We start from the raw sequence: 16,909 nt of genomic DNA on the forward strand, positions 1-16,909 counted from the left end.
CTCACAGCCTCCTCTCTCACATACTAGGTGCTCAATAAATGTCTGTGGGACGCAGGAAGCGAAAAATCCGAATCTGCCCCTACGCCCCAAGGGCGAATGATTGGGAACGCAGGTTCCCTCAGAACCGCTGTCTCCTCGAGTTAACCGAGGCCACCTGACCTCGGCTGCTACGGCCCCAGCAGCCGGAGAGCAACCAAGAAGGCGCGCTGCTGGAGCCAAGATGGAGAGGAGGCAGGAGAGCGAGGGAGGCGGCGCCGGCCACGACCCAGTGGACCCACCTGACGGCGGCGCGGGCGACCCAGCCCCAAGCTCGCGTTGACCAGGCCCGAGCCGCCAGAGCACTGGGCGAGGGCGGAGGCGGAGGCGGAGGCGGGGAGGGGCGCCCGGGCTCGAGCCCGGCCCCAGGCCCCGCCCCCGCTAGGCCTCGCACGAGCCCACCTCGGGGAGCCGCGGGCCCTGAGGGGAGTGGGGAGAGGGTGGGGGAGGGGAGGCCGCGCCGCGCGCGCGCCCCCGCTAGTTACGCGGACCCCGGCGCGCGCGCCCCCCCCGCCCCCCGCCCCTCCCCGTCCCGGGGGCCCGGCGCGCGGCCCTGCTTACGTCAGCGGGCGGCTGGCCGTGCGGGGTGCGCAGAGCAGCTGGCGCACTCGCGCGCTGCGCTCGCCCCCTCCCCCGCCCGGTCTGTGGCGCGCGCGCGCTCGCTCGCTCGCTCTCCCTTCATTTTTTTTCTCCCCTCCCTCCCAGCCTCTCTCCTCTCGCTCCCCCTCGAGCTCCCGGCTGCCCGCGGCTCCGTCGCGCTCTCCCTTTCTCTTCGGTAGGCTCCACCGAGCGATGCGAGCTCTGGGAAACAGCGACGCCGTCTCCCGCTAGAGACCTGCCCCCCGGCCCGGCCCCTTGCCCAGCCCTGCCCAGCGCGCGGGGGTCGGCGAAGGCGCCGCGGACGCACCGACGGCTGAGGAACAGCGATGCAAATACACTAGCAGCATCCCCTAACTCACTCCCTCCACACCCCGCGCCTCCTCCTCCTCCGGCAGCAGCGGCAGAAGGACCCACCCTGCCCCCCACCCCACCCTCCGCCGGCTCCGGCTGCGACTCCTGCCTCGACTATTATTTTATTTATTTTGGGTCGTGCACAAGCCTCAGTGCCTGCAGCCCGCGCCTCCTCGGACCGCGGGCGCCTCCTCCCTCGGCTCCGGAACCCCAGACCCCGGCCACCCTCGCCTCGACACCCCCAGTGCACCGCCAGCTGCCGCGAGTCTCCGTGGCTGGAATCTTGTTAGAGGCTGTCTTTTTGGGGGGTTCTGGTTTCCCGACATTTTTGTTTTCAGCCAAGGGGAGGCTATCGTGATTTTTTCCCCTTTGAGCCCAGGCTCTGCTTTCTGGGGGGGTGGGGGGCGCGCCGAGCCGGGGAGCCGTGCCAGCCGAGTCGTGCGGGCTGTGGCAGGGAAGGGGCCACCATGGGATGTACTCTGAGCGCAGAGGAGCGAGCCGCCCTCGAGCGGAGCAAGGCGATTGAGAAAAACCTCAAAGAGGATGGCATCAGCGCTGCCAAAGACGTGAAATTACTCCTGCTGGGTAAGGACCGGGACTGCCACCCCCATCCCCCGACCCCGGCCACTCTGCACCCCCCCCCAGTCCCCCCCAACTCGCTCCTGGGGAGACCTGGTCCCCGAGTTGGCACCACCATGTGCCCAGGATCGCCCACTCCCTCGCATGCCTTACCTCCCACCCCCCACCCCCCACCCCGGTCCCCTAAGCTGACACTCACCAAATTTTCCCCCCTGTCTGTCCCAACAGGGGCTGGAGAATCTGGAAAAAGCACCATTGTGAAGCAGATGAAGTAAGTCCCTGTGGCATTGGGATTTGTACTTTTATAAAGCATAATTTTTTAATAATTTTTATTACCTTGCTCACTTCACATTGCTCTCCAGGCCCGGTTTTTAATTCGTGCACACACGCACACGCACACGCATACACACACCTGAATTTGACTCCCCTCCCCCAGGCCCTACGTTGGTTCTGGGTCTTCCACCCCAACTCCCAGGGTGGGTGTTTTTTTCTCCGGGGGTGGGGTGGAGGGAAGGGGAGCGCCTGTAGTTGTATGAATGACAGTGTCCGCCATATTGATCAGAACATCACACTATTGGCATGATTATGATCATTACTCTTGATTGTGTGGTGTTTCCTGTGTATCGCTGCCTCCATTTCTCTGTGTCTCTGTATCATTCTGTCTCTATTTCTCTTTCCTCCTTCCTCCACCCCCTTCTCCACATCCATAATCCCACTTCCCCCTACTCTTCTCCTGGGGCAGTGATTTTTGAACTTGGCTAAAACATGGAGGGGACCCAGCCCTAGGCTGGGGTGGAGTATCAAGTGTCTGCTGTTCATGGATTTGGTGCTGAATTAGAGGCTGTGGTTTCTGCCCCTCCTCCCCACCCCCAAAGGACGGAGGTTAGGGGAAGGGGCGTGTGGTAGGGGAGGGGGTGGGTGTCCAAGCGAATGGGGCTGGCACAGGTGTATCCAAGGCAGAGGTGGAAGGAGGACGCTGGCTGTGAGGCTGAATACCCGCCCCTTGCTGCTCCCCCGCCTTTCTCCCCCACCCTCCCAGCCTTTGCTCTCCTGACACTGGCAGTTTTCGTTCACTCTATGGCCTTTATCAATGTATTTATTTACACTCTGCATAGGCTGTGTTCCATGTAATCTACCCACAATGCGGATTTCAGGCCCCACTTGCCGCACCACCCCCTTCTGCCTTAGATATCAGTTTCCCTTCCTAATTAACTGGGGGTGGATTTGAGTGATGGTTGAAAATTAAAACAAAATGGGATATTCCTTCCCTTCCACACTTTCTCAGTAAGGAGCCTTGCCCCTCCTTCCTACTCCCAGGCTTGCTTCTTGCCCCATCCACTCCTGGTTAGCAGTTCCTGGTGAGCCCACAGGCAGCTTTGCTTGGGGAGGGGGTGACCTTAGGAAAGGGGTGCGCGCCCTTGGGCCTCCTAGCCCCGCTGCTTCCGTTGGCCTGTCAGTTCGGGACGGAGGAGTTCGTTAAGACCGTTTAGCGAGGATTCCACGTCGCTTTGCTGTGACACCTTCGTGCACACACAGCTCCTAATTAGGGGTTGCTGTGCAGTAAACAAAAATGATTATTTTTCAGCTTGACAGAATAGCCGAAGTAATTGCATCCCATAGGAAAACAATGGAAAGTAAAAACCCCTTTCGCAGAAAGGTGGATGGGAGACGAAGCATGCTTGCGGTTTCAGAACCAAGATGCAAGAAATCTTGCATGTGTAACAGGCATGACAAGCGGGTTCTAGGCGGCGCCATGATGGTAGGGAGTAGCGACTCGGAGACAATTTCTCCCGTCTGCTTGACGTATTCTTATTTTTGTTCGAGAGCTCCCTGGAGCTTTCTGTGCAGAGGCCCCTCGGCTTGCCGCACCCAAATTATCCACGGGTAATTTGGCCTGGGGCTTCTTTGAAGCTTGTGCAACCCAAATGGATGCGAAGGCGGGGCCTGGGGAATTGCTCGTTGCAACAAGGTGCATGTTGCATCTGCCTGGAGCCCTTGCAGGTCGGTAAATGCAAGCAGCACCACCCCTTTCTCCCTAAAGGGGACGTTTCAAAACTTCAGAACTGTGTAATCTGCAGTGGCAGGCTTGCAGCACAGTAGAAGCCCCAGCCACCGGAGCTGGGTGAGGTTTCAGGCGCTGCGAGTGGTGGACAGCGCCCAGCCGAGGCTGGAGAAGTCGAGGAGGCTCAGGCTTGGTGGCGCTCGGCTCGGCTCGGCGCAGGCTGGGCGCGAGGCTCGGAGGGACTCGGCAGTGTTCGGAGCCGAGCCGGGGCCTCGGCGGAGAGAGCCGAGCCTCTTCGAAGGAGGCCGAAGGCATTCGGAAACGCTCGGTTGAGGGAAGCGGGGATGGAAGCGGGGGTGTATGCTGGAGTCTGGAAATTAACTTTGCATCTGCCGAAGCAACTCCTTACCGGCTTTTCCTGAACAAGCCCCATAAATTAGGTTGATTTAATAAGAAGTTTAAAAATATATACTGTGTACCCTGAAGGATACCTCGCCTTTTTTATTCAAACAGAGGCACGCTCTCCAAGGAGATAGGCGTGTCATTTTAGAATGAAATTTCCTAATTATGTACTGGGGCAGAAAATCTTAAATGAAGGCTGTATTTAGACTTCTCCGGGAAAGTCTTCTGCGTCTCATATTTGGTTACACAGAGGAAATTTCACAGAGGGGAAAAAAAATCAAGCGTTAGATATTTCAGATGGTTAAATCAGACGTCCTGGCACTTTCTCTCTTTTCCCTGCACTCCCCCCTTTATCACCCGACAGGACGCCTTTTTGGAGAAAAATAACAGGCAAAGTTGAGATTTTGTTGGTAAAACTGTTAGTATATTTTTTAAAATACACCAGTTCTCTTTAGGAAATGAGCTAAGTTTGCTCAAAAGGTGAGTCAGAAAGATTTCTGGCCCATGTAAATTTTGCCACAGGGACCCTAGTGTCCTGTCCTCCTGAAGCATTCATGAATGGCAGCTTTTCCTGTGAGCCCTCCAGCTTGGCTTGAAATAAATCAGATCAGGGCCTTGTGCCAAACTGGATGCAGGACTTGTTTTATTAACCACAAAATGTGGGATTGGTGTCACTGTATCCTAGTGACAAATTCTTTTGAGCCTTCCCTTGCAGAGGTGATTTTCCAGATTGCCACTTGGGTGAGAGTCACTTGAATCAGGAGAACTGTACTATGGGTGGGGCTGGCCCTGAAAATGTAGGTGGCATTTACAGAACGCAATTTTGGACATGCCTGGCCAGTACGATTGGTTAACAACCTATCAGACCATACTTATGAGTTAATCAGGATGCTCTTTTATTTCACCCAGGCAGATGAAATTAGAGCGTTCTCTGTGAGTGATGCCCTGTGAGAACTTGATGATTTCCTAATGGGGACTGGGGTTTAATAGCTCAGCCTGTTGCATTGAGAGGAAGAATATTGATATTGAGACATCTCCAGATCCTTTTTAATCAGCATTTCCAGAAGAGCAAAGAGCCACTCCATTCAGTGTACATTCTTATCCACGTTATGGCGTGCTGATTAGAAGACGGATGGGGCTTCCATATATGCCTGTAGTAACTGAAATTATATTACAAAGGCCTGGCTGGCAGATGCTGCTTAGAACAAAGTGTTAACACCCGTAGCAGGCTAGGAACATTGCAGGGAAACTGACCTTTGACATTCTTTTGCTTGATACATGTTGCAGTGGGAAACTTGCATCCATTAAGAGAGGCCACATGTTAGACTGTCATTTGAAAAGCCTGATTCTTAATACTTTATTAAAATTTTCATTTGAAAATAGCTTGCTAGGTTTTTTTTTCTTTGTGTATGTGATTGTGAACTAGTGTTTGGGAGCTCTGTGTCAGACAATCCAGAACATTTCCATACTGAGAAATAAACAATGATCATTGAGATGGCAAAATATAATTTTACACATACCATGAGTAATCAGTGACTTTTTATGTGTGACATTTTAAATAATTTTGCTTGTTAGGAGGTCCTGACCTCACCTGTGATACAGCCTCATCATTTTTGCAGTCAATCAGGGGACTCTTTTATTCCAATTAATCAAAATTTTAACAGCAAGTATTAATTTTATTTAATCACCAAAACCCTATCAAAGAAATCTCTTAAGGCATTATATATGGAATCAACAGAATCACTTTAAGTGACTTCCCATTCTGAGCAAATAGTGACAACTACTTGGACCATCTACCTGATGAAAATGTAGAATGAACTGTGGAGTTGCCATGGGCACCACAGTCTGTCCGCATTTGAGATGTTGAGTTTTCTGTGATGTCATATTCAGGCTCTCTGTTGTCTCTGGAGCATTAAGTGAATTTTTAGGGAGCTAGAGAGTCCGAAGGTGGCAATTGAGGCATGGTTGCTAGCTGGTAGGCTTTATATAAGTGAACACAGTAAAGTGGAGCACTTTGGATGTGTGTTCCTTTCCAAGGTGCTTGCTCAGTGCCACCGGTAAAACAAAATTTAAGGATTTGCCTGGTGAAGACACCATTGCTCATACAAATATCCCAGCCCTTCCAGTAGGATTGGAGTCTGAGGACAGACCCTACCAGACAGGGAAGACAATCTTAAGATTGCCAAAAGCTGGTGGTTTCCTCCTACCAGCTGACCCTGACTTTGTAATTAGGGTGTTTAGTCTTTGGCTTGGGTTCAGGGCAAGCCTGTGTTCATTTAGCACACCGCTGTTTGGTACCTGCTAAGTGGCAGGCATGAGAGGAGGTGAATAGCAACTTGTAGCCATTATTCAGTAAAAGTACAGTCGTCTGAAAGGGCGTTTCCTGCACATCCCCAAAGGGTCCCATGTTGGGGCAGCGCTCCACTAAGAGCTCCTCGATCTGTGGACTTCTTGTTTCTACAATCATCTCTTTGACTGCTTTGCTCCCCCTCCCCTTCCTCCTGTCTCCATGTTTATTCAAATGGATGCACCTTGCTCTCTGGAGACAGTGTGAGCACAAACAGAATGTCAGATCAAGTAGCAGATGAGTTCTCCTTTGCTGATGGATGGTGCTCTCTCCCTCCTTACTGTTCACTGAGCTGTAAATACCAGCAGACCTTCCTGCCAGAAGAGTAGCAAACAGTCCACCTGATCTCCTCAGGAATCAGCTGTGGAATTCTTGAACCTCAGTCACCTGTTGGATTCTGAAATCGAACCCGTGTGCTTATTGCAAGGGTTGTTGCTGATGAGATTAAATGGATGAAGCTTCATTCAGGATTGACAAGACTCCAGAGGAATCCAGAATTTCTAGTCTCTGTGTGGGGCTAGATTAGATTTATAGTGCCCAGAGTCAGAGGACTGTCTTGTTTTTTTAGCACTTGGAACTCCCCAGATTATATCATGCATCTTAGCCACACCTGCTAAAGATAGGACAGGATCACATGTTTTTCAGCTTCTCACTGTTAACACTGGAGATTTAATATGAGTAGAATAAGGTCATATTTTTCTGACATGTGCTCAGTCAATCTGGATGCAGGGACTTGGTTCCCTCTCTCCCGGGGTGTTCTAAGTCTCTCATTTCTTACAAAACTAGACAGACCATTATCGCAAGAGCACATTTTGATCTGAAAGATAGTAGACAAGCTGGTGAGGAGGTGATTTCAAACTGAATAAAACATTTTGGAAAGAATTACCGCAAAATATGACACTAGCAAAGAACAACTTTTGATTTTGAAAAAATTTTTAAAAATGTGCACGTATGTGTGTGTTTACATACATACTACATGGATTTTAAAATGGTTAGCAGATGCTGTAAGAAGAGCACTTCACCTCACTTTATTGACTGCATCATCATAAAAAGCTTGAAGGTGCTCAAACTGCATTCTAAGAATTTGTTCAAACCGGTATCGCATTCTTATTTTATTCTATGTCTCTCATTTATGCACATTACTGGTTAGGAAAGAAACCTCCTGAGAAATCAGTCATTAGCATAGCGGAGGAAGTAGAGAAAGGAGCAGTGACCTGTTACTGGTTCAAAGAGATAGGTGGATTCCTATTGAGAGAAGCCGTTCAGCGTGCTTTTAAAACTGAGAGGCAGTTAGCAGCTTGGGCTCTGTAACCAGGCTGCTTGGCTTTAAATCTTGACTCTACCACTAACTAGAAGTGTGCCCTTAAACAAGTTACTTTTTTGTGCCCCAGTTTCCTTGCCTGTAAAATGGGGCTGATAATAAAAATACCTAACAGGGTTGTGAGCAATAAGTGATGTAATATATGAAATGCCCTTTTAACAGTTTTATAGAAGTCATTTTACATATGTCAGCTACAGTTTTGATTCCTTTGATTGATTAGTGGGTGTTCCCTTCCCATATGGAGTTCTCAAGTATGTGGGCCTTAGCTTCCCTGAGAGCCAGAAGCGGGGCGCTGTGGTTCACGCTCAGGGCTTCTTCCCCTTGCCTGCTCTGCAGCATCAGTTATATAACTAATTGTGTTGTCATAAGTGATGTGACATTTTTGATGGCGCAGCTGCTTCAGCCCAGGAGGCTGGAGTGATATTACAGAGAGTGGGAGAGAGCACTGGACCAGGAGTCAAGATAGGTGGCTCTGCCCCTGCCGCTCTGGGGGCTCTGTTTCCTGGAGTAGTTGGCTACTGGAGTAGTAGGGCTACCCCCAAGCTCCTTTCCTGTTCTAAGTGAGCTATGAAATTGGAAATTACCTTCATGTTCAGATTCTTGAGGTCTTTGATGCGAGGTTCTAAACATAGAAGAATCAATTCTGGCTCCCTCCTGAGGGGGTAGGGGGTACCCATGAAAGCTCTTTTAAGGCCAAGATAATTGCAGAATAGCAACCTCAACCACAAAGCTTTCTCAGCCAGGAAAGTCATAGTCCTGAGAGGCATTTAGAGAAAACCACCTCTAACCAAACTTTTCATGCAGATGTGCTTCTCAAACCAAAGAGGAGGATCTGAAAGTATCCTGTGATTGAGAAACAGGATGTTTCTGGGAGGAGGGACCCAGTGACATGTTAATGGAAGAAGTGGTTTGTCTGTGGCTTCCAGGTTGCTTAGAAATGGAGACAGCCCTGACTTCCACCCTGGATGGGAGGGCTGCATAGACAGGAAGGAACTTGCCCAGGTTCAGGTGCCTAAGATCCAGGGAGTTGGGAGATTTGCAGAATAGTTAAAGGGGAGGATCAGGAGAGCTGTGTTTTAATTTTGGCTCCTTCTCTAACTTGACTTTGGGCAAGTTGTTTAGCCCCTCTGAGCCTCAGTCTTTTCATCTCTTACTTAGGATATGAGCTAGAATTCCTCAGGCCTCTTTCAGGATTCTAGCTCAGTAAATGCAAAGAGAAACCTAGAAGCCTGAAATGCAGGGGGGAATAGTGGGAGTATTTACCGCCCACAGGTTTTATCTGCTGAGCCATCTTTAGTTCTAATTTTCTTTACAGAAAAGAGGAAAAACATTATGCTTTTCATAGCACCAAAAAATTAAAGTAAAATAAAATCCTGCAAGGCCAGTAGTCGGTGCCTTGTATTTGTCCCCCTGCTCACTTGATTTCTCAACCAAGAATAGCAAGTGGTTGGTTGGGGCCGGGTTCCTTCTGGAGGTGGAGGTGGTGGTCACCATCGTGTATCACATTGATTCTGACGCCAGAGTGGTCCCTAATCACCATCTGGACAGCTCCTGGAATCATTTTCCATTCCTGCCTCAGAAGTGTGGGCCATTAGTAGGTGGCAACAGAGAGGAGCTGCCACTGAAGGTTCAGGCTTTGGTGGAAGGAAGTGGTCGGAGAAGACTTGGGAAAGACAGGATAGTAGGATATCCATCCATTCAGCCAGCCAGCCAGCCAACCATCCATCCATCCATCCATCCATCCATCCATCCATCCATTAATCCATCTGCTCACCCATAAGCATTTACTGAGCACCTAGTGTGAGCTAGACATATACATGATGCCATGGAAGTAGGGAGGAAGGTCTTAGTCCCTGCTCTTGAAGAACTCAGCCTAATGGGAGATATGTGTAAAAGACACTTACACCTCAGAGCAGGAAGTGCCACGGGGCTGTGGGAGAACAGAGGGCACCTTCTCTAGGCAGGAACATTGGCCAAGAGAAATGACACGTGGGCTGAGTCTTAAAAATGAGTGGTAGTTAGCAGGTGGAGAAAAGGAATGCCAGGCAGAGGGACCAACATGTAAGAAGGCACTGAGATATGTCACCACATGGAACGTGCTGGGAATGTGAAATAATTTGGTTTGATTAGAACACAATATATAAAAGGAGTGTCAAGAGATGGAGGATAAAAGATGAGACAGAGATCCGGTCATGAAGGGCCTTGTTATTGTGCCAAGGACTTTGGATTTTATTCTGTGTGTAATGAGATGCCGCCAAACGGTTTTTTTAAATTCAAGTATAACTGACATAACGTTCTATTACTTTCAGGTGTGCAGTGAGGTGATTCGGTGTTTGTATGTATTGCAAAATGATCAGCACAGGAAGTCTAGTTAGCATCCATCGCCATACATAGTTAACATTTTTTACCTTGTGATGAGAACTTTCAAGAACCAGAGAATTTTAAGGAAATGGGTCGGCAGGATCCCTTTGTGCGTGAGACAGATCACCTGCGTGGACTGGAAGGAGGCAGGTCCTCAGGTTGGGAGACCAGATGGAAAATTATCTCTGTGATCCAGGTGGGAAAAGATTAAGAACGAAACTAAAGTGGTGGTAGTGGGAGGTGGGAAAAGGAGATAGATTTAAGAGCTATTTGGACGGTGCAATAATTGAATTTTTTTGATGATCAACTGGAATGGCATTGAGGAGGAACTGCATTTTAAAGGATGTAGACAAAAATGAGTCCAGGATTCCTGGTTTGGGCCACTGGTGGGATGGTAGTGCCATTCCCTGAGATGGAGAAATGCAGGAGGAAGAGGGCAGGCTTGAGGAAAAGAATGCTGACTTATTTTGGTCATGTTTGATCATGATTTTTGTGGATCATCCAAGTGGAGATCCCTGGCAGGCAGTTGGATATGTGGATGAGGAGATAGGATGCACTTGGGGAGAAGGGTCAACTTGGAATTCTGTGGTGCTCATGGGCAGTGAGAGCCTTGAAAGTTGGGAATCTCACCAGGCTAAGTTAGAAGGGGAGAGAAGGCAGAGAATGCATCTCCCCCCACACACAGCTCCAGGAGCTGAGAAACATCTAGGGAGAGGAGCCTGTGATGGAAACCAAGAAGGAGTGAGCTAAGAGGCGGCAAAGAAAATCCAAGGCAGAGCAGCATCATGGGAGCCAAGGAAGGAAAGAATTTCAAGAAGGCGAGGAAGTAGTTAGTTGAGTCAGATACTGCAAGAGTCAAATAAGATGAAGACTGGCAGGTGACCATTGGGTCTGGAAACTTGTTGGCGACCTTGGCAAGAGCAGTTTCAATAGAGTGACGGGAGAAAAGCCAAAATGCAGTGGGGTTAAGCATGTGGGATTGAGGAGGTTGAGGCCACAAATGGAGTCTCCTGGAAAAGAAACCGGAACTGTAGAAGGAAGGGGGGAGAAGCGGGGAGGGCTCAGGGAGGGTTTATTTGACCTCATTTGGCTCCCATGGGGGGGACTTGGATCCACTGAGAAGCTGTAAAGGAAGAGTCCAGACCGAGGGAGATGTAGAAGGTATAGGAAAGAGGAAGTGGTAGAAAGAGCAGAGCCCCAAGAGGATGGGCAGGGAGGAGGGGGTGCAGAGTGTGGATGGGCAGCTTGATCTGGACATGAATGTGCATCTCCTCCCCTGAGATTGACAGGAAGGCCATAAGCATGGGGTATGTGTACAGAAATTTGGGGGTGGGATGGTGGGGACAAGAAGTTGGAGTTCTTGCCTTATCATTTATTTTTCTCTGTGAAGTGGGAAGAATTAAAAAGCAGCTGTGCTCGTTTACCAAACACCAAAGGCTGGTAACCTTTATTCTATTCAAACCACTCATTTATTCATTTACTCAATATTCATCTAGCACCTGTTATGTGTTAGGCACTGTTCTAGGTGCTTGGAGATTCGGTGGTGGGGAAGTCAGTCCCAGGGGAATCAGGCAATGCCTTCACAAAGAAATAATTGGACATAGTAATTGCAGACTGTGAAAATTTTTTTGGAGACACACCTTTGCGTGAAGCCTTATACTGATCACGTAGGAATCCAATTCCTGCCCTCAGAGAGTTGGATCAGTTGGGGGAGACAGTCAGTGCACAGAAGAGGCAAAACTGGAATTTGATTTGGACTAGGGCTCAGGATTAAGCCTGGAGGCAGTAGGTGGAGAAATGAGAGTTCAGTGGAACTGGGTTGTTCTACTCTGCCCAGATTCCCTCATTCCAGGCTGTCCCCGTGGGGCTGCCATGACTACCCCTGCTGCTTGAAGATAGAAATGGGCATGTGACCCAGGCCTTGCCATTCACAAATTCCCATTCCCCTGGCCATAGTGATCTTTCCAGGGGATGTGGTGTGACTCAGTCCAGGTCGAGCAGAGTCCTTCTCTGGGATTTTATAGTTACTATGAGAAAGGAGCTCTTCATCTGGGATCCCAGCAAGGTCCTCACTGGGTTAGATTGATGAAAGCCCGGAGCTGTCTGTGGCCATGTTTCCACATCTCCATTACTCTGTGCAGGAAGGAAGTTTACCTATTGTGGGAGAGACTTCGGGGGATGGGGGAATGGGGGAAAGAGAGAAGGAGAGAGAGGGGTTGCCAGAAAGACCTTTGATGATAATTATTGTATTCTCTGAAGCTGGCTCTATGCACTGGATAGTTATGTGAACCAATAAATCCCTCCTTTCACATAACCTAATTTGAGCTGGAATTCTCTCCTTTACAACCAAAATCATCTTAAAAATGGGTAAGGCCTTCCAGGAAGATGAAACAGTATGAGCTGAAGCACAAAAGCAAGACTCAAACATGCAGGGCACCATCATGGGGTAGTGGACAGTCTTATGTAACTGAAGAGTTGGGGTTTGTGAGAATATGAGGAGAAGTGTGGAAAGGAAGAGTGGAGCTGGACTGTAGGCTTCCCTGAGCATTTCGCTACGGGGTACACACTGTGAATACATGGTAGGGTGCACTAACCTCCTCCCTACATGGTAGGGTAGTAGAGTGCCAAGTCAGGAGAGCTTGAAGAGGGAGACCAGAGAAGAGGCTCAACAGCAGAGAGAGATTTCTGTAGTCTGCACTAGAGGATTGCTATGAAAGGCAATGAGGAATTGGATGGGGGAGAGATTTTGGAGGCAGAATAAGTGAGACCTGGTGTCTAGTTGAACATGGGGAGAAAGGAGTAGATCAGAATAGTCCTCCCAGTTTTGAACCTGGGTTTTGGAGTTTAGTTATGCCGTCAAGTTTGGAAGCATAAGAGCAGGAAGGGAAGTAGCAGAGGGAAGATGGCGAGTCAGACCGCAAGCACGAATTTCCGGTCCTTGCAGGATAACTTCCATGTTCGCAATGTTCAGTGGTTTTCTTGGGGAAGAGAAGTCGGGGCTGGAAGGAGAGTAGGGGACTCTTGGCTGCCCTGTGTGGTAAGACCATGAGAGTCAGTGGATGCAGTGCCCCTGGGGTGGGAATGCAGATGAAGAGGAGAAGGGGTCTCAGGGAAGGATTCCACCCCCCACATTGTGGAGGTGAGTGAGGCAGGGGAGCCTGCCTTCGATAGACCCAGAGGTAGCTCCAACTGGGAAAAGGGGCTGGAGGTCAGAGGCACAAGAGGAGGCCCTGCCACGTGTGCTTCAGGAAGTTTTGTGTGGTGAGCACAGTTCTGTTCCGTGGCATTGTCCAGTTAGATGAGGACTAAGAAAAGGCCATTTGGTGATAGAGGCTATTAGTGGCCTTCAAAGAGCAGTTTCAGTGGAGGGGAAGGGATAAAAGCCAAATTCAAGAACATTGTAAGGTGGAGATAAGGCTGAACTGGGATTAAGGAAATTTGAGTTCTACCCCAGCTCTGTCCCTATTTAGCTTGTTGGCCCCAGGCAAGTTCCTTAACTTCTCTAGGATTTAGTATCTTTACATATAAAATTAGGAGACTGGACCGAACGAGCTATAAGCTTCTGCTCAAGTCTTGAGGTCATAATTTAAGTTTTGCTATCCAGCAAAACAGATGTTCTCGTGGCAAAGGAATTCCCCGCCTTCTCCCTTGGCCACCCCCAACTGAGATAATAAATTATAACAAAATTAAGCTTTCAGAACTCTAGTGCTAACTGAGAGAGAAAACTGGGACATCAGCTCAGGGAACTGTGGACACCAGTGCATGTCGTGTCCATGTGTACCCTTCGCTGAGCACGTGGGGCCCTGCGAGGCAGGAATTTGTCTCATAATCTCTCAGGGTTTACAAGACCAGGGTCCTGTGTGGCTCTTCCCCGGGGAAGAGTGCAAGACAGAATAACCCCTGGGCTCCCCCTGCCTCTCTGAATTCACATGGATAGGAGAAAGAAGGCCCGTGAGCCTGAGCTGGCTGTGTGTGGGAGCTCCAGCCAGGTGGGCAAAGAAGAGTTGAAGGGACCCAGGCCTCAGGAGAGAAACAAGCCTGACGGCTCCAGAGGGCCAGGATGGGAGAGGCCCCGGCTCTGTGTCGCAGGCACTCTGTGGCCCCATCATTGGGGACTTTGGGGAAGGGATGGTAGAATGGCAGTAGGGAGACCCTGGTTCGGAGTTGTGACCAGTCCTCCTACCTTTTTTTTTCCCCCCATGTGCATGCAATATAAGGCCTGTTTCTTCTTTGAATCTTCTTAGAGTTTCAACCACGTGGACCTCACTAGTCCCTACTTCTTTGGCACACGTGTGTTCATTCTGTGAATCCCAATGGAAGCCCAACCATGGGTTCGCGTTTTCTAAGTTTCTAGGAACGGAGCTCTTAATAAGACTTACAAGCTCCCTGCCTTTAAGGACCTTACAGCTTTAGAGAAGGGGGATAGACAGTAAACAAGTAAATGAATGAGCAAGGTCATTTCATGTAGTGATGTGTTTGTTCGAAAGGAAGAAATTGGGCTCAAACAGTGGGGAGTGGTGAGAGGAGATGAGGGAAAGAAAGCTGGTCAGGAAAGAGCTGAGGAAGAGGGAAGAGCAGATGCAAAGGCCCTAAGGCAGAAATGAGCAAAAAGGCAGCCAGGGAGGCTGGACCACAGGGAAGGAAAAGTAATGCGAAATGGGATTAAAGAGGCAGAGAGGAGCCACCGTGCAACCCACGGAGAGGCATTTGGGTTTCATTCTGAATGCCATGGGGGCTTAAAACATAGGACGACTTGACCTGACTTATGTATTAAAAAGATTCCTCTGCATTCTGGAAAAAGCAAAACGATAGGGACAGAAATCACATCACTGGTTTCTAGGGATGGTAGGAGAGAGAGATTGACTACAAGGGGGTAACAAGGGAACTTTTGGAGGTGACAGAAAATATTCTGTCTCTTAATTGGTGGTTACACAACTGTATATGTTTATCAAAACTCATCAAGCTGTATACCCAAAAAGAGTGAATTTACTGTAAGTAAGTTATACTTCAGTAAATCTGACTTGTAAAATGTCCATTTTTTAGGAGTTCCCTGGTTGTCAAGTGGTTAGGACTCTGCACTTCCACTGCAAGAGGCACGGGTTCGATCTGTGGTCAGGGAACTAAGATCCTGCATGCCACGCAGCACGGCCAAAAAAAAAAAAGTACATTTTTTAATTAAGAAAAAAAAAATTGTAGTATGCCTTAACAGAATACCTCTGGCTGTGCTGCTGCGTGGCTGGTGGACGAGAGAGCCATCCTTGCACAGCCCAAGCAGTACACCCACTGCTGGTCTGACAGTTGAGCCTATATTGGGTGCTCTTCCTAAAGGCTTCCTTAAATCAGTTTATTGATGTGTGTTCCTAGTTTTCCTGTTCACATAGCTTTCCTTTACAATTGGCTTGAAAGCTCAATGTGGGTAGAAACCATCTGCTTGTTTTGTGTGGGCCCATGGTAGATGCTTATTACATATTATTTTCCTTACCTTTGAATGGCGCTCTAGAGTTTACAGGCTGCTTCTACATTTGTTAATTGCCTTGGAGCTTTACTTACAACAGTCTTGTCAGGCCACACAGACATTCCTGTATCCCCATTTTATAGATGAAAAACTGAGGTGAGAATCAGTGTAGCACTATCAGGAAAGCATGAATTTTGGAGATCTTGGCTTTGCCATTTGTTGGCTGTCGTGTACTTTGGGGAAAATCATTTCATCTCTCAGAACCTCGGTTTCCTAATCATTAAAAAGAGATTGAAAAAAAATTAAACTCATTGCAGATACACTGTGAGGATTAAATGCGGTAACACAGCTAAAAGCACTTAGCATAATGTTGAAGTTCCCTAAATGGTAGCTATTTGTAGTATTTTTACTATCAGTGAAAAAAGTGATGTATTTAAGGCGATATGGCCAGTACATGATGGAACCAGAGCCTAGTTTTTCTGACTCCAGGTGGGCCTCTCCTTCCGTAACATCACTCAGTACGTTCTGCTGGTTGTCAGTTGATTGGTCTGGAGCTAATTACTTTTTTACCAACTCAGATCTTTCAGTGCAGTCGTCGATTAATTTATATTTGTTGAGCACTCACCATGTGCTCAACACTGTATAGACACAGGATACAATGGTGAGCCAAGACAGGCTCCATGGTTGCCCTTGAGGGCAGAGATGCCCTTAAGTTAATAGGCATTACAGCCAGCTGAGAGGTGGAGGATGCCGAGGGAGCACCTACCTAGGTTTGTGGTATGGAAAGACTTCTGGAGGAGGTAACATTGAAATTTTTTTTTTTGTAGCAAAAAAGTATTTTTGTGACATAGATCAATACATATGCAAAATGTGCATTAATCTTACATGTTTAACACGTGTTTAAAAAGCATGCACTCATGTAAAGAAGGTCCCTAAATATCCCTTCTTGATCGTAGCTCTCTCCCTCACTCCCCACTACCTTGATTTTCATGGTGTTTCCTTGCTTTTCTTTAGAGTTTGTCACCTATACATGCATCTTCTTATCGAACAGTTTATTCTTACCTGGTTTTGACCTAATTGGAATCATACTGTTATGTATTAAGTTGCATCTTTCCTTCAACATTGAATTTGTAATATTTATTCAAGTTGTTGTACATAGGTGTAGTTCATTCATTTTTATTGCTATATAGTATTTTATAGCATTCTCTTCTGAATATTTACAGTTTTTCTATGGAGCATTCACAAATATTTGTGTATGCTCATGAATTTGCCATACATTATTCAGTTCACTGCTATATAGCTATACAGCATTATATACCAGCTCTGACTACCCTGCAATTTATTTATCCATTCTACTGTTGATGTGCCTTTGGGTTATTTTGAGTTTGGGGCAATTATGAAGGATGCTGCTATGAGTACCCATGTAGATTTATATCCTGAGGCACATACGTTTGT

At 48.3% G+C, this 16,909-nt stretch overlaps 2 protein-coding genes across 4 annotated transcripts in view; one reads left to right on the plus strand and one right to left on the minus strand.

Moving 5' to 3' along the window:
• Positions 1–662, minus strand: part of CES5A (carboxylesterase 5A) — a 291,154-nt gene extending 290,492 nt beyond the window's left edge. Inside the window, 1 exon segment of the mRNA XM_082367012.1 lies at positions 598–662. The gene's annotated coding sequence lies outside the window, so the exon portion shown is untranslated.
• A 72-nt stretch (positions 663–734) lies between these two features.
• GNAO1 (G protein subunit alpha o1) overlaps positions 735–16,909 on the plus strand; it is a 170,728-nt gene continuing 154,553 nt past the window's right edge. Inside the window, exons 1-2 of one of the 3 annotated variants that reach the window (XM_082366985.1) lie at positions 735–1,572; positions 1,795–1,837. In XM_082366985.1, the coding sequence (XP_082223111.1) occupies positions 1,455–1,572; positions 1,795–1,837 (161 nt within the window). In that variant the 5' untranslated portion in view covers positions 735–1,454. The remainder of the gene's footprint in view (positions 1,573–1,794; positions 1,838–16,909) is intronic. The other 2 variants (XM_082366983.1, XM_082366984.1) reach the window with 2 other exon arrangements.

Source organism: Balaenoptera borealis (genome assembly GCF_965194805.1).
Source record: "Balaenoptera borealis genome assembly, chromosome: 19".
NCBI lineage: Eukaryota > Metazoa > Chordata > Mammalia > Artiodactyla > Balaenopteridae > Balaenoptera > Balaenoptera borealis.